At 33.8% G+C, this 24,620-nt stretch overlaps 1 protein-coding gene across 1 annotated transcript in view; it reads left to right on the top strand.

The window, feature by feature from the left end:
• Positions 1 to 263: 263 nt before the first annotated feature.
• Positions 264 to 24,620, top strand: part of LOC129220381 (pancreatic lipase-related protein 2-like) — a 40,553-nt gene continuing 16,196 nt past the window's right edge. Inside the window, exons 1-5 of the mRNA XM_054854789.1 lie at positions 264 to 331; positions 11,491 to 11,927; positions 16,569 to 16,815; positions 22,203 to 22,427; positions 23,664 to 23,894. Of these exons, the coding sequence (XP_054710764.1) occupies positions 307 to 331; positions 11,491 to 11,927; positions 16,569 to 16,815; positions 22,203 to 22,427; positions 23,664 to 23,894 (1,165 nt within the window). The 5' untranslated portion in view covers positions 264 to 306. The remainder of the gene's footprint in view (positions 332 to 11,490; positions 11,928 to 16,568; positions 16,816 to 22,202; positions 22,428 to 23,663; positions 23,895 to 24,620) is intronic.

Raw genomic sequence — 24,620 nt, 5'->3', positions numbered from 1 at the left:
TACCATCCAAAATGCATGAAAAATGAGAGAAATTATCTTGATCGACTACCTTATGTATTCAATAGATATTCTATGTCGAATCGACATTCATTCAACAACTTCGATTGTAAAAGGAGGAAACAATTACCTGAGATAATTATAATTGAATTCATTATCAGAGAAGATTTGATCTGAATGTGATGTACACCTGTCGCCTTTGAATATTTTTTGAAAGATAAAAACTGACATAAATGTTACGCGTAAGCAATTTATCAGAACCTTCTCAGCTGTCTGTCAATGCAAACAGATTTTCATTGTTAAAAACTAATGATGATATACATATTGGTTGTAGGTAAATACATTATCATTATTCATTATTATATTAAAACTGTTGTTGTTATTTTAATTTTGTAACATTTCCCCTTTTATTTTCTCCTTCTACATTTTTTTTTCATTCTTCTGGAGAGCCCACAAATGGAGGGGAGGAGAGGAGGGGGGGGGGGGGGGTGCATGGCATAGACTGAATCATTGAAAGTTTTAGCGGACATGTGTTTTAAAGGGTCTAAAAACAACTCTCCCTGAATAAGGAGGTTCTTTAATTGTTCCCTGCTAATGTAGGTTTTTACTTGACGTCTTCCGCTAGATATAAGGCTACCAAAAAGTTATCCACTGGATATACTTAATGTAAAAAGTATGTACAGTACCAGAGAATATTTTTCACGCTTCTGGAAGCATATTTCAAGCATTGAGGACAAAAAAAAAAGTATATTTTCATGCTTTGCATTTTAATCTTTGTTTATCTGAATCTTATGTTTCTTAAATTCTAGGATGACTCGAGACAAAGAATTTGGGTGGTTGTGCAAAAGAATAAAACTACGTGTGTAGTTGAACAAATGTGCCCAATATTATTTTTTCCATAATGTTATGTAAAAAAACAACAACCTTTTTTTAAATTGTCAAATAAATAAACTATTTGAATTTGATAGATTATTAAGTTATTCACGTTAAATGAACACCATACTTTAAAATTTTCGTTCAGGTATGTCCCATTTATCTTATACGCAAAAATTGATAGAGTATAGGGTGGGGTAAAATGGGTCATTTTTGAACTATTTTCAAGTTTAAAGTATTTTAGAAACAAAATCGCCATATTTTCATTTTTTAAAATTTTATTTTGACATTAGATTCATTTTAAAAAAACTTATGTAATTTTAGGAAACATATTTAAATTTTAAATTAACAAAAAATAGTTATAAATATCTAAACGCATTTTACTACATGATGCGGTAAAATGGGTCATCGTGCAAAACTGATGTTAATTTAAAATGTTGGAGGACCAGTTTGTTAAAAAAGTAACAACAACAAACAGACAAAAAAAAATTACCTCAAGTACTTTTTTTTTCATTTTTTAATAAAATGTTGTTGTCGCTGATTGAAAATTGAATCTTCCAATAATTTAGGCCTTTGGGAAATATATAACAATGGGGTCGTTTTCAAACTTTTAAAAGTATATTTTTCTGAAAGAGCATGCTTAAAAACGTAGGATCTGACCATTTTTTAGATAATTTATTTAAGTTTAATATTTTAAAAAATTACTTAAATCGTTGCGCTTTCGTTGTTTACACTTCTGTCGTGTGACATCACAAATGATGAAATGCCATTCAATGTTGCCATTCATAGAACAAAATATTTAATTAGCATCTTTACTCACGTGTATTGGCAACGATATGGTTGATAGCAAGCGTAGAGTGCAATTTTAATTCGCTGCTTGATTATCATAACGTGGAAACGTAGTAGAAAGATGCGCCAAATTGCATCATTTGTGACGTCATAAAAACCACGCCTTGTTTGAAAAATCGGACATTTTAAAAAATTAAATAAAATAACTGTTGGGAAAATGAAAGTATTTTCTGGGTTCATGTAATTTTTTTTTTTACTTCTTCTATCCATTTCAATGACTAAAAATAGTTCTTTTGACTGAAGGAAACCACCCATTCGCCATTCTTGATAATGTTTAATACATTACTTGTACTTCAATGCTATCACCATGTGTGATTTGAGGCAGTGAGAAGCAAAGGGATGTTAGTGGACTTTTTAAAGTTTCGAGTAAAACGCCTTTTTAAAGTTTAGATCCTAGGTAGGATTTCATAGAATTTTTGTTCTAAATCATGCTGTATAGCAGCACCCACCAGAGCTACTAGTAACATCTCTTGCCCAGAAACAGAGGAGAGGTTTTTCCCACTATTTATGCTGATTATCTCAAAGTTTTTAAATTTAGCACTTACATCTCTTTGCTTCTCACTGTCTCATTTGTACTTTGCCTCTATATACGTAATTATAGACTAAATATTAAGGAAAAATCAGTTAAGTACAACTATGACCCATTTTAACCCATCCAAAATAAAACGAAATAAAAAGGATCAAATCAATATTACCTTATTTCACTGCTTTCAGTGGATCTAATAAACTTCTATTATGATCCTTTAATTTTCCCTGTTATTCAATAAAATACAAAAGATTTTTAGAAGTTTGTTTACTGCGGGATTTGCAATACAACATCTGATGTTAACAAACATTTTTCTTTCTGTTGTCACCTTCCTGAGAGAGACGCTTTTGGAGTTAAAATTTGTTGCTAACAAACTAAGAAATATCATCACAAATTTTTGGTTAAAAAAATCCATTTCAACGGTGTTTACGTTGAGTTAATTACAAACTGACACATTTTACCCCAACCAATTCGTTCTTGTTCAAAAATAAATTTTTTCCGGGTTCATGTAAAGCATTTATTCAAATTTTAGAAATATATTTATTCAAGTTCACTATTTATTTCCGCTAAATAAACATTCAAAAATGATCAAGATCATTAATCGTTTAATAGTGAATATGATTATCTCTCACGTGCAGCAATAACTCGGAACACACGGAAATCTACCATTGGAAATTAGTCATTAAGAATTATTCCAACATAACCATTCAACCGTAATAATTCCAACTGTGGAGTGGTTCTCTGAACATTTTGTTTAGAGTTTGGGACGGATACCAATTTAATATGTTTGTACGCGCAAAAAAGATCTAATAGTTTGTTGGCATTCTCAGCTTCAATGAGATGCCATCTGCCTCCAGTTCGGTTATTCTCTATTCCAGACCGATGAGTCAAAACAAGGACGAAACTACAGTTTCTAGATGCGATAACTGGGTTATCGGTATTTTGCACGTAGTTCTGCCTTAGCCCTGGCTTAGGGTTGGCAATTTACTGCTTGATGTTTGTACGTATTTTTAAAGTATCGTTTTCCTCTTTTAATGTTTCTTATATCTTTTCATCATCTTACTCACGTAAGATGGCGACAGTTCCAGATATGCGTACCCGCAGAATTGCAGTGCGGGGGTCACACGTCCTTTAGGGACCCAAAGGACCAAAAAATTGAAATAAAACTAATACCAAGCCTTTTTAACGTTAGCACAAGCCTTTTTAACGTTTACACTGCTGGCCTCTGGGGAAGGGGCCTTATAGATTTTGTTGATGGAGGGCCCGAAGTTTACAGATCCGAGCCTGGATAGCGAAAACTTTTTTGCTTTTGATGAAAGTTTTCATATCTGAAAAGCAGATAAACAAAGTTTCAATTTTATTATTATTTTTTTGTTAAACTTAAAATTTTCAAGAAGCCTTGGGCATAAGTTTCAAAATTGTAATTCACATCCCAAAACGAGATTTTTTTTTTTTTTTTTGAAGCTTAGTATCGTCACCTTTCTCCACTTTCCCCTTTATATAAATTTTCTGCTTGATTTCATAAGTGCTATTTTTTTTTTCTTTTTCTTTTTTTTTTTGCCTGGTGATAAATGCTTTTCAAGGTCAAACATCAGTGCGTGTGAGATTATCAGCAGATCAAATAAAGCAATAAGTGTCTTTCGAAATTTCTACAAATGCAAATAAACATAAGTACACAAAACACATAAAGTTCGCTACTGATTAAACTAGAGATATTTGTTTGAATTTGAACGACAAACAATTGTGTGATGATAGCCTTTCTTGCTTACGAGTTGTACAATTGTTTTACAACCGCAAGTTAGAATACAATAAATTATTTTCAAATAAAAAAAGAACCGACTTCGAAAAACAAAAGGGAACTAAAAAGAAAAAAATAATTGGTCATACTTACCTAGGTTTTCCTACTCAAACGTATAAATCAAATTTATTTTACCATTCCAGTACAAAAATCAACTAAACACCCAATAATAAAATAAACAATGATTTTAATTACTATACGATGAATTATTTTAATACCTAACTAATTATATACGATCTCTTATTTTTTGATAACCATTTGTCGGGGCTTCCTATAAGCTACTTACCTAACTAACTGAGTAGGTTTAGTTTTAAAGACTTGCGCGTTTTGTTAAATTAGTGTTTAACTTAGGATTTGGTGGGTTGTCAGTTACGTTAGGTAGTAGTTTATAGGAGGCCCCGACTTCAAATGGTTATTAAAAATTAAGATATCGTATATAATTAGTTAGGTATTAAAATAATTCATCGTATAGTAATTAAAATCAGTGTTTATTTTATTATTGGGTGTTTAGTTTAGTTGATTTTTGTACTGGAATGGTAAAATAAATTTGATTTATACGTTTGAGTAGGAAATCCTAGGTAAGTATGACCAATTATTTTTTACTTTTTAGTTCCCCTTTGTTTTTTGAAGTGGGTTCGCTTTTTTACTTGAAAATAATTTATTTTTTGCTTTTCAGTGGTGTAAATATAATATAAGTACGGAGGGGTAGAATATGTGGTACACTTCTTACGTACATCTCGAGTGAGAAAGCGTCGTGCACAGGAGTCTGAAAACAGCTAAGATGAGCAAAATAGGGAGAGAAAAAAATAGAGCACAGCGTCTCGGAGACTTCCGAAGGCTGTGAAGAAAGGCTTTTTCAAATGTGCACTTATTTACAAAGAAAATTGTCTTCATCATCAGTTTGACTTTATTAAAATATGTTTTCCGAAAAAAATTCACGAGTCACTAAAAAAAACAACAGAAATCGCTTTAACTTTGAACATAGAATTTGAAGAGTTTTCTTGATTTTTCAAGGATTCCATCTTCACATATGACCTGATGACCATGGGATCACCTGGGAAATATATATCTTTTCAAACGAGAAAAAAAAATCCCAAATTCGTTTATGCGTGTTTGAGTTTACAAAGGACATATAGTGGCTCCCAAAAGTGTTCGTACACCTACGACTTTCATTGAAATAGTACCCTATCCATTGGTTAGAATTAGTATTTCGGAATAGATATTTAATTATAAGATTTTCGATCAATTTTCAACAAAACTATATAACTTTTTTTTTTTTAAATATTAAAGCTTATTTTTTTTGAAAATCAAAAACCAAAAAGTGCCGAAAATTTTATCTCACGAAAGTCTTCGTACACTTTAAAAAATGTCTATATATTATTGAATAATCTAACTTTTTATTAAGTTATTATTTAGTAGAATATCATGCTGTATCAACAACACCTTTTAAACGTCTGGGAATAGATTTCATTCTTTTTTCTTTCATTTTTTTTTATTTTTTTGCGTAATTTCTGAGTAAGTGCTCAATTACACTTCGAGTATTACTGTTTCTAGCTCTATTTTCGTTTCAAAACCGTATTTTCGTAATCTAGTCTCCAGATATCTCTAAATATGTTACATTAAGTTCAAATTTGGAGATTGAAGGGATATTTTCTAAAATTTAGGACAATTTTTGAGACACTAAACGCAAACGTTGAAAACCGTGTGCTTCTTATCGTTATCTTGATAAAAAAACCAAGTTATTTCCGATAACCAAATTTTTGGCTAAAAATTTAAAATTGGTTTTTAAAATATTTTAAATGAACAGCATGATTCATTATTTCATCAAAAAATTTCAAACTGCGAAGTCCTGATGCTGATATGCACCCTCACACAAGAACACCTTCACCGTCCTGATTAACTGGTCCAACTAAGTTCTTAAGGTTAAGTTCCTAATTTTCTCTTATATTTACAATTATATACAACAATTTAACCAAAATAGTTGAACTCATTTTTATCTGTAAGTAAGATGTAATTTCAAAACGTTTTGATCTTATTTATCTTTTATTTCGCGACAAAAAGTTTTTCGCACGGCCAAAAAAATTTCTGCGAGAAGAAGTCCCATTTAATCCAGCTAATCAGAGAACTTGTGTATTTTTCATGATTTTTTAACTGTAAATCTCCGATCACGCTTTGTCAACTTTGCCGGTTGACCTTTCCTTACCTTGTTTTCGATCCGATTCTTTTCTTTAAAGCATTTTATCAGCACTGTACTATAAAATGGAATAAATTAACCAATTTAGAGATATTTCAAACCAATTTGCCGCTACTGTGAGGAAAAAATTCAAATTTTGAATGATGTTTGTGGTTTTTTACAAATACCAGCCATTTGAAAGTAATAAGCACAATATTAAGGAATAAATAAACAAAAAATTAAAGCCAAATGACTTTTAAGGGTCAATACAATGCAAAAATAATAAAAAACGACATATGATAATTTTAATCACGAATTTATTCGAAAATATGGGATTGTACGATGACTTTTGTGTCGTATTATTTCTCTGTCTCTTCATTTTTTGACCCATTTCAAAAAGAAGATCCGTCAATATTTTGAAAAAAATTACAGGGTTTTATTTAGAATTTCATAATAATGACGTGAAAAAATATTGGACTTCATATTCGAATTTAGTTTCGTGTTATTTTGGTTTTACTAAAAAATTTCAAAGTGCACGAACACTTTTGGGAGTCACTGTGCATAAAAAGATTCCAACGAGTTGAGGAGGACGTCTTTTTTGAAGTCGGTTAAAAAAATAAAAAAAAAAAAAGCTTAATGCGCATAACATTTTATACGATTGGCACTAAAAACTGATCTATGTTCCTCTCCAGGATTTAATTGTGCGCTAATTTAGTTAAAACCATTTAAATGTAAATGGTTTTTCTAACTATTTTATGTTTCACAATAATACGTGTAACGTAACTTGTGAAAAAAGTCACATTTCTCTTTACTAGTCCCCGTTATAGATCAACACCACACTAGAAACAGGGTATCTACTGTGATGTTGTATATATAAAGATCAAAATACTACTAGAGCAATGATATTAAATGAATTTCCTGTTTGCTTAAGAGGTGTCTTTATTCAAAATTTGCGATTTGACTACTAATGTGTGTGTGTGTGATTAATATAGGGAAAATACTTAGGTGGGGGTACTCCCCCAAAGCAAGAGCCACCCCTTTAAAAAGGAAAAATACCCCTCAACCTCCCCCCCCCGCCAAGGAGCACCCCTGATTAATATTAATGTTTTATGGTACTTTCTTTAACACTGAGTAAAGAAAGTATATTTGTTTCCCGGTACTTTTTTTAACAACGGATTTTATATTTAATCGTTTAATATTGAAATTGAATGAAATTTATTGTTTTTTGCACATAGTTTTTTTCCTAAAGAACAAATATCGTGAAGCAAAGATTGGGACCTAATTTAGATCACTCCTATCCATTAAACAAAAAAAACCAAAAAAATCGTTTCACTAAGTGGGACGCTATGAATTCACAAACAACAAAGCGTGAAAGTAAAAAAAAAAAAAAACGTCAAAAAAGCACAAATTGCCAATTACAGCAGACACGTGTTTTGGCGTGTCTGCTGAAATCGGCAATTTGTGCTTTTTTGACATTGTTTTTTCTTACTTTATTGTTCAGCATCGGTATTTATTTATCTAACAAAGCGTGAGTAAGAAATTTGAAGAGTTTCCTCGATTTCTCCAGGATCCTTCATACCCGGAGTTATAAAAGATAATTAGACGACCGGGAGAAGTATACAGTTTCAAACAGAAAAAGAAATTTCCTAATCGGACCAGGCGTCTTCTAATAATCGTGGAGCATAGTACATAAAAAAAATTCCAACGAAGTATATTAATTAGTATTGCCATCACTGTATATTAAACTGACGGCATCATGAAATATTAAATCTAGAATACTTGTCAAACTTCAGAAATCGGATACAAGTTACGATATATTTATTAATGAACATAAATTTAATCGTTGGCGGGGGGGGGGGGGCGGGGGGGGGGGGGGATTTTTGTCTTCAATTCCCCTTGAATTGAACACTAAATATATTTCAAAACTGAAATATTAAAAAAAGAAAAAACTTTAATGACTATACATAAAAATGAAGTTATTTGTTAACAATTTATTTATTAACAACATTTTTATATTAAATTAATTAATTCAACTATTTTCGAAGCAAAATACATTTAGTTTACTGATTTGCTACATGAGTAATAAATATATTAGTAAGACTATAATTAAAATTAACAGGCGGCACCGAGAAAATCAAACACCGCGATGCGTGAGAATTAAATTTTGTTCAAACAAGATTCCTCCGTCGAACAAATGCACCGTTCACACCAAAATCACGTGACCTGTGACGTGAGCGCAGCTGACGAAAGTTGATCTTAGATTTCTCCGGGACCCCTCATCAGATCCAAACAAAATTTACATGGGACCATCTGGAAAGTAGACCCTTTCAAACAAAAAAAGAATTTTTCAAATCGGTCCAGTATTCTTGGAGAAATACGAAAACATACATAAAAAGCCGCAATATGAAATCATAACCTCTTTTTTTAAAGTCAGTTAAAAAGCAGAAGGAACTTTGAATTTTCGGTAACTGTTGAGTTTAGTCTTTGAATTTATTATTTTATTTTCATTTCATTACACTTTCGTTTTGTGCGCAATTTAATCAAAGACAGTAAAATTCTAGTTCCTTGCGATAACAAATGCTTTGGTAAAATAAGTACTTCTAAACTCGAATAAACGGCAGCTTTTGTCGCTTTTTAATATTTAAAGCAGGTGTTACTAGAATAAAAAACAAATAAAGAATTAATATATAGGTGAGTGTAAAAAATAAATAAGTCAAAAAAAAAAAAAAAAAAGAAAGAAAGAAAGAACTAGTTAAACAGAAACACATGTTACTTCCAATTAATTCAGAATTCCCCCCCCCCTCCATGTAGATCCAGTCTTCTTGGGAGGAGAGATTGGCTAATAAACTATGGAGGGGGGGGGGGGAGACTAACTAATATATATATTTAGTTAAAAACTGAAGTATATCTTTTTTTTACATAATAATATTTGTAATTAAAAGAGTTTAATTGAATGATACTAGTGCTTTGAATACAAAGAATGAAAAGTTAAAACATCCAAATAAGGGAAAAAGAGGAGGGATCAGGGCCCCAGTATCAAGTTTTTGCGCCGTCTCAGAAAAATCGAAGATCCGCCACTGGGCTCACTCGAAAATTTTGTTCTAAAAACAGTTTTCGACGATCGTTGCTGGTGAAAAAGAGGAAAGGGAGAGCTTGAGGTTCTCCGGAAATTTTTCGAAATTGAAGCTTCAACAATGCAGTCACATTTCGATATTGGAGTTCCGAAGTATGATTTTGGAGGATCTTTAATGATGCTTGGGATAGGGCGGTTAGGAGGGTTTTCACAAATAAAATTTAGGAAATTAAGTCTTAAAGTGAAATTGTGGACCATCTATGCTAACATTAGGGAAAAGCATGGGTTTCACAACTTTTCCCTAAAATTAATTTGGTATTGAAGGGCCAAAAACGCAGTTTTAGATGATGTTTGAAACTGAAGGCCTAAAAACGTTTGGCGTGCATTCAGAGAGCTCTGAGCCATCTTTGCCCCCGAGCCTTCAGATCCTTTTGGCTCCAGTAAAGTACATGGTTAGCATCACAAAAGTCTGCTGATCAAACTCCCACCATGGACACATCACTCGCGCACTCTTCACGTCCACATTCCCCGCAAAAGCAATTGATGACCATCTTTTATAACGTTAGGAGAAGGGACGCGGATCGGAACTTCGATCCAAAAATTTTTGAAATTGAAGTCCAAAAACGTAATTTTAGACAAACTTTGGTAATCGAAGGTTCGGGGGCCTTTGCCCGGAAATTGTTCAAAAATGAAGTCTTAAAAACACTATTGTTGGCTATCTTTGGTAGCGTTAAAAGAAGCAATGCAGTTTAAGAACTCTCCCTCCACTTTTCAATATTGAAGTTTCCAAAGGTACAACTTTACACAATTCTAAATGGTGGTACGGGATAGGGGTTCTCCCGCGGAAAATTTTCCAGAGTTGAAGTTCTGAAAATGCAACTTTAGTCCTTCTTTAATGACAAAAAGTGAAAGCATGGGGTTCAGAACTCTCCCCCTGGAAATGCGTTGATATTGAAATTCCAGAAACACAATTATCGACGTTTTTTTTTAATGATATTAGGAGGAGATATAATGTAGTCTTCCCTCGGAAAATTTTCGGAACTGGAGTCTTAAAAACCGATTGCATAATTCGACTTTGCTAACGTTAGGGGAAAGGATGGGTTGAAAGAAACTTCCCAGGAAATTTTTTTAACTTGAAGCTCAAAGAGCGTAAAATTTTAGGTGATCTAACGATGACAAGAGGGAGAAGAGACTCTTCCTTGGAAAATTTTTGGAATTTGAGTCTTAAAAACTCAATTGGAGGTGATTTTTGTGACGTTGGGGTGAGGGAAGGGGAAGACGGAGATTCGGTGGTCTCCCCCTGGAAATTTTTCGAATTTTCAAACCTTTTGGCCCAATTGTCCCTCCTCTTGTGGATCCACCACTCCTCCCCCTCTTTCCCCCCAAAAAAATCATGATAAGGACTTGGAATAACGTTTGTCGGGGAACCCCCCCCCCCCCTCCGAGAAAGTTTTTAAATTGTTATAAACTTTTCAGAGCATTTTTTAAAAATATTAAATATTAGTCATCCTTTTTTTTTTTTTTGGTGTTTTTCGGTTGTGTAAATTTTGAGAGCATAATAATAAAAATTTCTTTTTGTGTGAAACTTGTCGGAACTTTATATAGATTTTTGTTTTGTTTCCAGAAGTGAACTAGTTGCATAGACGGCATGGGCGCAAGCAAGTGGACTATACTAATCCTAAAATACTCATTACGATTTTTACAAATCGAAATACTCCTAGAAGAAAATCCCGCAGCTTGTACAAAGTAACCAATAGTTGATTTCAAAATTGGGTTTTGTCTTCCTATTCCTTTGGACCATTGGTATCCTACCTAGACTCCGTGGGCCGTTTCCACTTCGTGAACAATAGGATCGAGAAAATGGTTCAGTTACCTCTGACTGAACCATTTTCTCTGAAAAATGCACGGGATAGACCAGAATTTTGGTAAAACGTTGATTCTTTATTTTTAAGTGTACTATTCGTATTTGTAAAAGAAAAAATGATAACAAGGCGCTGCATAGCTATGAACTACATACCGAAATACACTATCTTACAACATTACTGATGTGAAACTGACTCTACTTTTGAAGTGATTTCTAACCGACTGAAAATAATATACAGTGAAATTACTTGTGCTACAACTTTTGAGTAGATAAACCTATTTAGCAGTAATTCTCTGTAACACCACACTTATTCAATAACTATCTATTGTTATTTTAGCAGCTTTGTTGGCCCATGCTCAAGCATCTATTCCCAAAGTTGAGAACTCTAGTGGTAACATCGATATTTACCCATATGTAATCCAGTCTTTGCGAGAACTGAAACTGAGACAATTGGAAAACAAAGGTGTGAAAGGTCCACAGGACATCCAGCATGCATCCAGTGTATGTTACGACGAACTGGGCTGTTTCGACAAAGATGGCACCTTCAAACACTTGAAGCAGCTACCGGAACCTCCAGAAACTGTGAACACTCAGTTTCTGCTGTACACCAAGAAGAATCCTCACATGCCTCAAATCATGGATTACACAAAGCCAGAAACAGTGAAGAGTAGTAATATTAATCCAAAAGCGCCAATTAAGTTCCTTACACACGGCTTTGGAGGAAAAAATAATTTGACGTGGATTTGGCAAATGAAAACGGCCCTCCTGGAAAAGGTAAAAATTGTGATTTGTCATGTCCAAAAAACTTCTAAAATGTAATTAGTAAATACAGTGAACCCTCGCATTATCGCGCTTCATTATATCTGTTACTCTGATCTATCGTGCTTTTGCTCTGTCTCCCGAAAAATTACAGGTAATGAAATTTTGCTCTTAACTTGAGACCATTTAAGTTTTAAAACCCCGCATATCCCAGGAAAATTCATTAGCTTCCTCTTTTGAACAATATAGTCCAGTAGCATACTTAGGGTAAAAGACCCTCCGTGGGAAATTTTGTGAGGAAATTGTGAGATCAATTCTAATGCATTCCTTATGGCCTATATAACTATGCCTCACCGGGTGTTTTGCTTGAATTTGTGTCAGACGGCCTGTGTGACGTCATTAATCCAAGATGGCGGCTGCACTAGATATTGATGAAAATTTTCGGTTTTGACTCATTTTTAAGGCATCTTATGAAATGTTATCAACTTTTATTACATATTTAATATTTTAATACTATTATATTTCAAATTTAAAAACAAATTATCTGTATAAAATAATTTATTTATTTTGTTATTTTTGATTTTCGATACAGATTTTATGAACTTTTTTAGTAAACAATAGCAGTTAAAAATATTTTAGAATGCTTGTACGATAAAAATCAAATTTATTATTCCAAAAAACCTGTAAAATTATTTGCATACACGTGCTTTTGGGGTTATAAGAAGCTTTTTTTTGTTTTTTAATGTAGAAAAAATTTACAATTTCCGTTGCTTAATATCGGAAGCAACGACAATTTTATTATTTACATTTTATGTGCTCTAAGTAATGAATAAATTGTTTAAACTCTGATTTTAATTCAAAAATATAGATTTAAAAATAAACAAGCAGGTCTTACTTAAATTTTCATCAATATCGCTTTGTTGGCTGTGATTTTCACATAAGTCCTCATCACCTCCAGACATACTAAAGTTCAGTTCATGCAATGTTTTAAGGTTTGCATTTGCATGAAACAATGCATTTGCCCTTTACACAGCTGCATCGAACTAATTTCAAGATGGATTCAGGTGCACACGGATGTACACATAACTGAAGCATATAAGTTGTCTTTCTTTTAAATATCCGAAGTCTAACGGTGTTGGTGAATTCGGGTGCTGCTGGTCAGCAAGACGCCACTCTAATACCTGATAATGCGCTCTTAAAATATATGGGTACAAAGATGCCCTTGTAGGAGGCAAAATTTCATTCTTACCTACTGCTTGGAAAACATGAACCAACGAAGTTCTCTATAATATCTGAAATCTTGGTCAGCGGTACATACAAGGAGCAAATAAATCCTTCAATAGCAACTTTATCATTTGCATTAAATTCTTCCGTTGACCCCAGATGACTCAGAGCATCAAAAAGTATTTTTATCTGCCGTCTTATAAATTTTTCAAAAAGATGGTTTCCCTTCTTAGCAAGTGAACCTGTTGTATCACATTCTGGTAGAGCATGGAGTTCTAATATTCCTCGAGTTTTTTCTGGTCCTAATGCTGTCACAATGCCTTAATATCTCTCTTTGTGTTTTCTTATCTTTTAATGCTTCCCCATATGCTGAACATTTGGGCTTACTTGTCTTTGCAATTTTATAGGGCGTTATTTCAGTCAGGAACTGAGGTAATGTCGAAAGGGAACGGGATGCTGAAGGTATGATAAGAGAAAGTGGAATTTGTCTATCCGAGTCTTTTTTCTGTTGATAAAGTACCATTACAATTCCATGCAAAGTACCCTTCCAATAAGATGTGTCATCAAGGAAATCAATGTTATCTGCAGCACAAAATAAAAATCTTGCCTTTTTCAAATCAGGAGGAATATACATCCCGTCACTATCATCCATACGCCTTATTAACCCATTTTCGAACTATGTTTCCAAGCGTAGAACTTTAGCATAATCAATCAAAACACCTAGTTTGTGTAAAAAATCAATTGTACATTTACTTCGGGTAGCAGAGTACCAACACCAACTTGCAAAGGCACATCTCGGACGTGTCGATGAACAGTTTCTTTCGAAACTTGGTACGGAGACAATATTTTATACATGAATATGTGTGACAGTCTTTTAGCTTTATTCAGTAGGATATTGTCGTGCACCTCAGAAATAGAATTAATTTCGAATTTTCCGTTGCAGCACCATTTAAAAACTGATCAACTTCGATTGGAACGGCATCAACTATTTGATTATGTTCAAAAGATCCTGTAAATGTCCATTTCTGACCAGATAAAACTGCTTTGCGTAAAATGTTTGCAACTTCAATAGTTCTCATTTTTTTTCCAATGTCTATAAAATAATCTTATGCATTAGATAGGGTAATATCTGCAGTTTCCTTTAAAGATACGCCTCGCGACTCATTTACACTTTTTGGATTACTAAATATAGCGTCATGAATTTCTTCTTGAATGATATTTTTAATTTCTTTACGTGTTTCATTTTTTTCTTAATTTTTTATTGGCAATTGACTGATAATTCATTTCAAGGTCTGCTATTGTAGTAACATTTCCCTGAACAAGAAAATCATTTACTGCACACAGGAATTCTACGTCTGTTGCTTTATTAGAAATAATGTCTTGTGGCTTTGTTACTACATCAGGATCGCAATTTTTTCGTAAAAGATGAAACACATGTTTTGCCCAGCAATATTTATGGTGTAAAATGTTCTTTGCATGAGGATCTCCTGGATCTGTACAGTCACTGAGTTTAATTTTGAAAGTTTCATTTTTGGAAATTTCAATGGCTTTTTTTAATTGCTGACCTGCAGAATCTGTTTTTATCGCCACCAATGGTTTTCTTATACCGCCTTTTCCGAGGCAGAAAAACCACTTATTTTTGTCACCAACGACAATTTTGGATCTCGTTGTGTGTAGCCTACAACATTGTCTTCATGAATGGAAGTAGAACAATATAGTTTATTCTTATCCACTTCGTGAAATTTCTTACTTCTGTCCATGCTTGCTTTATGGGTGCACTTTTCTTAGCATCCTGCATGCCATGATGCGTTTTTCATTTTTCAATTCTTCTACGGTCACATTCGTTAATCGTTCAGTAAGTAATGTATTATACTCTTGGTCATTCCATTCTACTCTCTTCTTGATACATTCTAACAATTTATCATAACCAATGGATTTAACTAATGGGCACTTCTTCTTAATCTGACAAAAAATACATAGTTTATTATTAATTTTTAGCCTTGCTTTTTTCGAAGATGGAGGCAAAAAAGCTTGTAAATGAGTTTCTGGGAGAGAAGACATCGTGAATAAAAATAGCAGTGATAAGTTAAGGAAAAAATAACTGTACTTGAAGATTTGCAGACTATTCACCAACGAACTGACAAACAATACCTTCTCTACGCTGAGGCTTTCTCTTCTACTCTCCCTACAAATTCCTTAAGAGCACCCCCAGTGTACATTATTCATATCCGGTCAAAGAGTTTAGGGGGTCAGGGGGGTATACAGGTTATAAGAATTCTGTCAAACGATTATACAGTCAAACCACGTTAAAACGAACTCAAAAGGACCTTCAAAGTGAATTTGTCTCAACAGGAGCTTGTTTTCTCCGAAAAACAATAGTGTTAGATGTGTTAAGTGTTTTTCAACAGAAGGACGGGGATCGCAAATGTTGTTCGCTTTAGCAGTAGTTCGTTATAATCGTGTTCGAATTAAGAAGGCTCGACTGTACTAATGTTTAGTGATCTTAGCCTGAAAGTTAAAAGTAATTTTAACTGAGAAAGTTCACCCGAGGTACTTTTAAAACAGCTAATTCTGAGAGCCAAAGTGAAAAAAGAAGATTTATCAGATTTTTTTTTAAATGAGTTAATAAACAAAAAACTTAAATATTTTGTTTTTAATTTATAATAAGAAGATAAATAGAATATTAATCAAGTAAATTCACCAGAAAATTAAGACAAAATACCCAAAAATTAACTCATAATTGCAAAAACTCATTAAAGCCGCCATCTTGGATTGATGACGTCATACAGGCCGTCTGACCACTAATTCAAGCAAAACACCCGGTGAGGCATAGTTACACAGACCATAAGGAATATATTAAAGTTGATCTCACAATTTCCTCATGAAATTTCCCACGGAATGTAGTATGCCCCCCTACTAAATAAACAGAGTAAGAATGTAATCAATTCTTTCGAATCCGCTGCATTAAAAGTCATAATAGTTAAAATTCTTCTCGAAAAAACCATATATATATATTTTCATTTCTACTTTATGTTAAAAAATCAACTAGTAAGATAATTTAATTTTGTTGTATATTCCCGTATGAATTACTTACTTGAATGTTAGTTTAACCATCACTTTTGATTATGATTATCTTTTGCCCGCTCTGTAACGGGGGGCATATATCTATATATATATATATATATATATATATATGCGTGTGTGCGTGTGTTTTGAGTTTAATATTTGCATGCAAAGAGTTTTGTTTCTGTTTTTTCTTCTTCTCATTATTATTATTATACTTTGTTGAACTATGGTGTGTGTGAGAATATTAGGCACGATTGATAGATTCGGCTTAATGAGGAACATATGTCAGAGTGATATTATAGAATTTTAGTAATAGGTACTCAGAAAGATCGAATTGATTATCCATATCAAATACTTTGTAAATAGGAAGACTTAAATGTGGTCATTATCGATTGGAGTCTGGGAGCCCGAATTCCGTACTACATAGCTGCAGCCGTGAATACGGAATTGGTTGGTGCTCAAGCAGCCGTGCTCTACTACATCATCAAGGACAATTTCGGGATTCAAGAAAAGGATCTGCACGTCATCGGCTTCAGCTTGGGAGCTCAGGTCGTCGGGTTCATCGGGAAACGAATGAAAGAGATGAGAGGCACGAGACCTGGAAGAGCAACAGGTAACAAATTTTCTTTCTGTTTTAAAAGTAAATAAGGGGTTTAAAAAGGGATTATTTTTCAATTACATGTTATTTGAGCATTGGTGAAACCTATGGGTTTCAAAAGTGATTCAGCGTAGTGAGGGGGAATTTCTGCGATCAATCCCTTACACCAGATCCTTTGGTTTTTACACTTGTTGCCAATCCCAATAGTGCAAATAGTGCATGTGTAAGAGCGTTTGGATCAATTCCCCAGCCTGAAGTTACTAGCTCTTACGACCCCTTAAGAACTACTTATACTGTATTTAAAAAAAAAAAAAAAATCCCATTTACTCAGAAATATCTTAGAAATTCTGTTTCCTAGAGATTGTCTAGTAAACAGGCAGTTTTTTTTTTTTTTTTGCCGTGTAGCGTCAAATCGCGTAGAACGAAATGAACTGATTAGAGCATGAACAAAGGGGGTAATAAGTATTGAAAATCAATTTCATGTAGCCATTCTGTGTGGAAAGTATTAAGTAGAGGTTAATATTTACAATTATAAATATTAGATAGTTAAAACATGATATTAAATGAAGGTATAGAGCCCAGCGGCAGAATATTTCTTTCAATTTTTAGCAAAGTCAATTCATTTTGCAATATTGCCGGAATAGGAAGGAAAAAAAAAACTTAATAATTTATAGAAAAAGTGCACGTATTTTCAATATTGCATGGAATATACGTATTTCTAGACGAAAATACAATGTGAACGAACAATAGAATTGTGCAATTGTCTACTCATGCAAAAAATATATAAAACGTGTTTTCTCACAGTCAATTTTTAAATGTACTTTTTATTCATGCTGTTCTCGGTTTTATCTTGGTGAAACAATGAAGCGAATTTCATTAGCTGTCTTCACGTATTTAATTACGAAAGAACAAACGGTCACTATTCATTTCCTTGTTGGCGCATGTAGCGAGAAAAGACTAATGTTCATGAGAAACGACATGCGAGAAGAACTTCCATTTTTTTAAGGAATTGTTTTTTAAAGTTTTCTATTTTCAAATTTATGCGGTTTTAGTTGCCTTCAACCCCCTCCCCCCTCAAAATAGTGTCCACATTTTCATAGAGACATACACAATCACAATTAATGAAATATCATAATTAAGAAATTATTATTATTTGCACCTTTCTGATGAACAATATTTTGTTAAGTTTTATTAGAAGGGAAAAAAAGGGAAATTTCAATATTCCTGATAAAGGGGAAAGATATTAATCGATTTTAAAGAGAAGGGAAAGCAAGTTGCGGTCTGAGGGGAAAAGGGAAACCTTGGATTTAAGCAACATCATTGCTTGAATTCTTGACTTGAATGTTGAACATCAACTAAAGAGCTGCTCCAGGTATTTTTATTAAGAAATCATGTTCTTCACAATGTACAATTGCGGTGGCGAATACGATGTCTTATTCCAGAGTTTCCCGAAATGTGCTCCGCGGACTCAGGGGGTCCGCGGTGATATCCAGCTGAAACGTTAAACATAATTGAGATTGAAGGACGAGTAACGATATTTTAATTCAAAAAGGAAGGACATATATGCGGAATAAAAAGTTCTTGCTTATGCAGGACGCAGCAGCTCCCCCCCCCCCCCGCTCAGAACTCTCGGAAGCAAACACACCACACATCAATTAATTTTGTGTACACATCGAAATTCATATTGTTACAAACCTATATTAAGTAAAATGGGAGCTCGCGAGAGAGGGCATTACGACACTGGGTAGGTTTGTCCGACAAATAGTTAATAATTAAAACCCTAATGCGCCATCAAAATAGAACTCATATGAAGAATTAACACACTTAAACTAGTCAAGCAGTGTTTGGTTCGCTAACTTCGAAAGTACATTTTTGTTAGTGAACTTTTTGTAGAAATTTGGTGATCACATTTTTATTTCTAATTGAATTTCAAATAGAATTTTACTTCCATAACTCAAAATAATAATGTAAGAAATGAAAACCAAACAAAAGCTCTGAAACATGAATAAATAAATTTAAAGGGAAAAAAACGTAAAACTATATTAGGAAAAAATGGATGTGTCAAATATTTTTTTTTGTCCGTGTCAGGGGAGGGGGGGGGGGAGTCCGCGAAGTTCGTAATTTTTCCGGAGGGGTCCGCGGAGGTCTGAAGTTTGGAACCTCTGTCTTATTTATTTGCTAACATTGATTAAATAACGAGAAGTAAGATTTATTTATTTTGCGTCTCTACAATGAGGGAAAATTCTCAACTTTTGCCGTTAAAGAAGTTGTTTGTCCTTCCGCGTTCGTGTTTTAGATTGGTTTGTAAATCGGGGAGCTAAGTAAGACATTTTGGAACGGTTCCCAAGAGCGAACTTATTTTGAAATTTTTATTTGGATCCCACCCAACGAGGCAAGGTACTTAAGTCGAACGTGAAATATCTTTGTTCTGTAATAATTGCGTAAAAGGAAATCAGTCAATCGTGACCTTGGGCAAAGTTACAAACCACTTCAATTGGTTTTCGAGTATAAGCTTGTTAATCCATTTTAACTTAGCAGCATCAATTAAGTGGAAAAGTGAAAGTACTAGTTGTTTTACATTGTGATAAGAACTATCGCCGAGAAAATTCAAGGATAACAGTTTAACCACTTGTGAAATTCAATATGAAAGCGGATTTTTACTTGCCAAAAAAAAAAAAAAAAAAAAAAAAAAAAAAAAACACAACAACCTCATTGGTTAAGTGTATATCATGGTGATTTTCTTGACGAATAAGATTTCTCGCAAAATATATTAAATATGAGCTTTACTTCCTTAAAATTGTGTAACGTCCTTTTTTTTAAAAAAAATCACATTTCTTGAAAATGAAAAAAGGAAAAAAAAAAAAGCCCTTGATTTTTTTTTCATTTTACTTGCACAAAAAAAGTCCATATTGATGAAAAAAAAGTTTCAGCTTCTGCTATGATAATTTGAGCATTATTTCCCAACATCCTAAGGTTTTTTTTTTACGTATGTTGAAACTGAACACTAGTTTTGCATATAAAATCGTCTTACTAATAGAAATACTTTTAACGTTGCTAAAAAAAAGTAATGAAAATAATCACATTTTTTAAAAATGAAGAAAGAAAAAAAACCCTTCATTTTTTTTTCCATTTTACTTGCACAAGAAAAAAGTCCATATTGATGAAAAAAAAAGTTTCAGCTTCTACTATGATAATTTGAGCATTATTTCCCAACATCCTAAGTTTTTTTTTTTTTTTTTTTTTACGTATGTTGAAACTGAACACTAGTTTTGCGTATAAAATCGTCTTACTAATAGAAATACTTTTAACGTTGCTAAAAAAAAGTAATGAAAATAATCACATTTTTTAAAAATGAAGAAAGAAAAAAAACCTTGATTTTTTTTTTCCATTTTACTTGCACAAGAAAAAAGTCCATATTGATGAAAAAAAAAAGTTTCAGCTTCTGCTATGATAATTTGAGCATTATTTCCCAACATCCTAAGGTTTTTTTTTTACGTATGTTGAAACTGAACACTAGTTTTGCGAATAAAATCGTCTTTCTAATAGAAATACTTTTAACGTTGCTAAAAAAAAGTAATGGAAATAATCACATTTTTTAAAAATGAAGAAAGAAAAAAAACCTTGATTTTTTTTTTCCATTTTACTTGCACAAGAAAAAAGTCCATATTGATGAAAAAAAAAGTTTCAGCTTCTGCTATGATAATTTGAGCATTATTTCCGAACATCCTAAGTTTTTTTTTTTTTTACGTATGTTGAAACTGAACACTAGTTTTGCGTATAAAATCGTCTTGCTAATAGAAATACTTTTAACGTTGCTAAAAAAAAGTAATGAAAATAATCACATTTTTTAAAAATGAAGAAAGAAAAAAAACCTTGATTTTTTTTTCCATTTTACTTGCACAAGAAAAAAGTCCATATTGATGGAAAAAAAAGTTTCAGCTTCTACTATGATAATTTGAGCATTATTTCCCAACATCCTAAGGTTTTTTTTTTTTTTACGTATGTTGAAACTGAACACTAGTTTTGCGTATAAAATCGTCTTACTAATAGAAATACTTTTAACGTTGCTAAAAAAAGTAAAGAAAATAATATTCAAACATTCATTATTCGATTAGTACTTCAAAAAATTACTTTTCCACGTAATAAAACAAAAAGTCAAGTGAGCGTTATTTTTGTATTTAACAGGTTTTTCTACTTATCGTGTTTAGTCCTGTTATTTTGCATCAAAATTGCAATGACAGAAAATGTGATTGAAAATTAAGAAATACGCGAAAACGAACATATATTAGCTTCAAACTTTATAACTATTTACCTTTACACATAGCTATAATTATGCTTGGAAAATAACTTTATCAAATTCTTCTTCATTCTCCGCGATGCCCCCTTCATTTAATACATTACGGGGTGGTAATCTGCAGGGGGGGGGGGAGGAGACTTTTGCTTACTTCCATGTTGTACAAATTTTCTTGTCTAGTTGCTCCGCATGGGTCTGGATCCTGCAAGCCCTCTGTTTGAAGATTGCGGCGAAGAAGTACACTTGGATCTGTTTTATTTCTGTCCCTATTCAAAGTTTAAAATAAGTTTTAGTTTCGCTTTATTAACGCCAATTTAACACAGCTGCTGGACCCTCTAGGCTCCTCTTCTGAGGGCCAGCATGCTTGTTTTCGAAAAGTATAGCTTTTCTGGCACTGGGTACAAACAAAATGCGAAGCTTACATACATTTTATTCAGCAACTAAACTAAGCGATGTTCCGTCATCCCCCATGAATACAAGAGAGAGAGAACCCAAGAAGTCTCTCTCTATTCAAGTTCTTTTATTGAGCTTCAAAGAAATTGCTACAGCAACGGCGCTATGAATTCGGACTAAAACGTTCTTACTGTTAAAAACTCTTTATAACAGCACTTGAAACGAAATGAAGTATCAAATAATTGCATTAAATCATTTTTAAAAAATTACGCGAAAGCACAATATTTGTCTTGAACAAACAATAACAGTAATTAAACTCACACAGAAAATTATCACTGATGGCCACAATACTTCATGTTTAACGGTCAAAGCAAGGTCTAATCGGGCTTTGACAACACGATTTTGTACCTGAACCTCAAGTTTCTTAGAAATTTACCGAGAGAAAACATTATGTGCCTCTGTATAAGAATATTCTAGAAACTTCCCTTCATTTCTGCATAGATTGAAGTACGCTAAATGTCACCAAGTCTCCAATTTGACAAATTTTTCCCACCAAGCCATTCGTTAAGAATAAACTTGTTGTATCAGTTCTCATTAAAAATGTATGTGTAGTGTAAAAGTACTATGCATCCACACAATGATGATGCAGGGGGCCTAGGAGACGTTTGCTTACTTCTGTGTTGTACAAATTTTCATGTCTAGTTGCTCCGCATAGGTCTGGATCCTGCAAGCCCTCTGTTTGAAGATTACGGGGAAGAAGTACACTTGTCAAAGGAGGATGCAGATTTTGTAGACGTCATCCACACCAACGCCGATCTTTTGCTGTACGGTGGCGTGGGAATGGGAAAAGCAGTTGGCCATGTGGACTACTACCCCAATGGTGGCAAGAGGCAACCAGGATGCGGCAGCACTATTGGTGGAGCATTCATCGACATTTTTAGTAAGTTATTAAACACGTCATTTGAACATCGTCATCATTGCTATCTTCAGGTTTGTAATGTTCCGGTTCTTATTAAGTAAACCTGAAAGTTAGAAAACGATTCCAAATTAGGAATTTTAAGATCCTTTTTCTTCCCATTTTGTTAAAGTAGATGTTTAATCTAAAGGTTTGAGTCGATATTATTGACGAGGTTAGCTGTGCTTCAACAACACACTAACATGGTTATGTCTAACAATTATACTACTAACTACACAGTCGTTTATACTAATCAGATTTTTCAAATAACATTTTTCATGTGCCTTTCAATGGCTACAACTCTAAAGATTTGCTCTTAAAACTCTCGATGCTCACTGAAGACTCAACACATATTTGCAAGGAAATTCCAGCTAAAAAAGCTTTTTTAAACTAAAACCTCGACCACCCACTTCTCAATAAGTAGTAGTAACTTCTAGATTTCATACTAACCGCAATCACATTACACGTACCTGGTACGTACACTTTCGCCAATGCTGTAATGATATTGTTTACAAAACGTCTTTCAGTAGAGTACGGCTACAGCTACAAAGGTGATCTCTGTCTTCTTTAGTCAACTGATATTATCTTCATTGGTTGGATGGCAAAGTTAAATAGATGGTGGAATCACGGGCGCACCGTTATGAGAAGGTCACTAATAAGACCTTCCATTTTTTTTTCATTCGGCTCATTTTGTTAGACAGTTTGGCAAACGTAGAGACATTTGCAATTTTAAAATGCCCGAATTTCCGTTTTCATTAGATGTTCGTATGTGTGCATAGTGGTATTTTATCATTCGGCAAAATTCGAAGTTCCATTCAGAAAACAGAGATTCTCCCCCCCCTCTTCCGAAAATTTAAGTTCGAGAGAGTTCGGGAGTACGTTCAGCGGGTGCCTTTGGACGCGTGATCGAACCCCGACATCACTGTCAAAAGATTGATGAGACGTGTCACCAACAACAGAATGTAATAGTAATTCAAAGGTGCGAATTGATAGTCACTAACAATGATGCAGGGTTTTACTGCGTTTTAATACTATATTGTTACTACGTTTTAATATGCATTACAATATAGCATTAAAACGTAGTTGTATAAAATTTGCGCCAAAATGTAGGAAAATTAAGCACCATTTTTTGCAGCAAAGAGCCACGAAGTATATTTTGAAGACCGCTGATCTGAGTTAGTCCTGCTGCAAGCGATTTATGATGTACATGTTATTTTGTAGAGGGAGACAACAACAAGGTCTGCAATCACGAACGGTCAGTGCATCTCTTCACGGCCAGCATCCGTGGTGAGACGAACTGCCAATTCACGAGCTACAAGTGCGACGATTACGAGGCCTTCCAGAAAGCCAAGTGCCTCAGCTGCCCGAGGAAGAGCTGCGGAACCATGGGCTACGAAGCAGAAGGGACTGGAACTAACTATCTGATGACAAAGGCAGAACCACCCTACTGCAGTAAGTGTGGCTGGAATGTGGCAATGTCCGGCTATGCACAATACTTTTGAGTAATCGATAGTCTATAATATGTACTATTAATACCTGTACGCGTCTGTCTCTCTCTCTTTGTGTGAGTGCGTGTGTCTGTAACCCTATCTCTTCCGTACTGGCAATATCTACCAGGTCAATACTGGTACCGTTGGATACAGCACATCCAGGGAAAACGATTCCACCCTGTCCCCCCTCCCCTCTAAACCTAAAAAGACCGGAGATAAGGGCCCAGACATCCAGTCCTCACTGTCCTGAGGGCACCCAAAATTGTCCCGAAAAGTTTTGAAATCATCATTTGTCTTCCACTCCAAGCGGCAATGAGTTACTACAGGTATCAAACCGGGTTGGGCGAGCGAAACGAGCTGGTGGCGAAGTCCTCTAATTTGAGTAGTAAATTTTTTTGATAGCTCAGACATTTGTTTCTTAACCTTCTCATTCTTTCCCCGAAGCACTTCTTTTTAAAACTTTCCTCTAGATCTAATGTATAGAAAAAGTATTGGATTCGTGAAATTTTTCCCTATTTCGGCGGATTGCCACGTTTTCAAGCGTGCTAAGTCCATTTTGACCATTTTTGGAAAATGTCTGTGTCTGTGTGTTTTTGTATGTGCGTAACCGCTTTTTTAATGACCACTAAAAAGCAAAAACTACTGCATGAAATCGAACGAAATTTGGTACAAATATGCACTACCGTAT

Source organism: Uloborus diversus, chromosome 4, assembly GCF_026930045.1.
Source record: "Uloborus diversus isolate 005 chromosome 4, Udiv.v.3.1, whole genome shotgun sequence".
Taxonomy (NCBI): domain Eukaryota; kingdom Metazoa; phylum Arthropoda; class Arachnida; order Araneae; family Uloboridae; genus Uloborus; species Uloborus diversus.
This window is presented reverse-complemented; position numbering and strand designations above follow the sequence as displayed.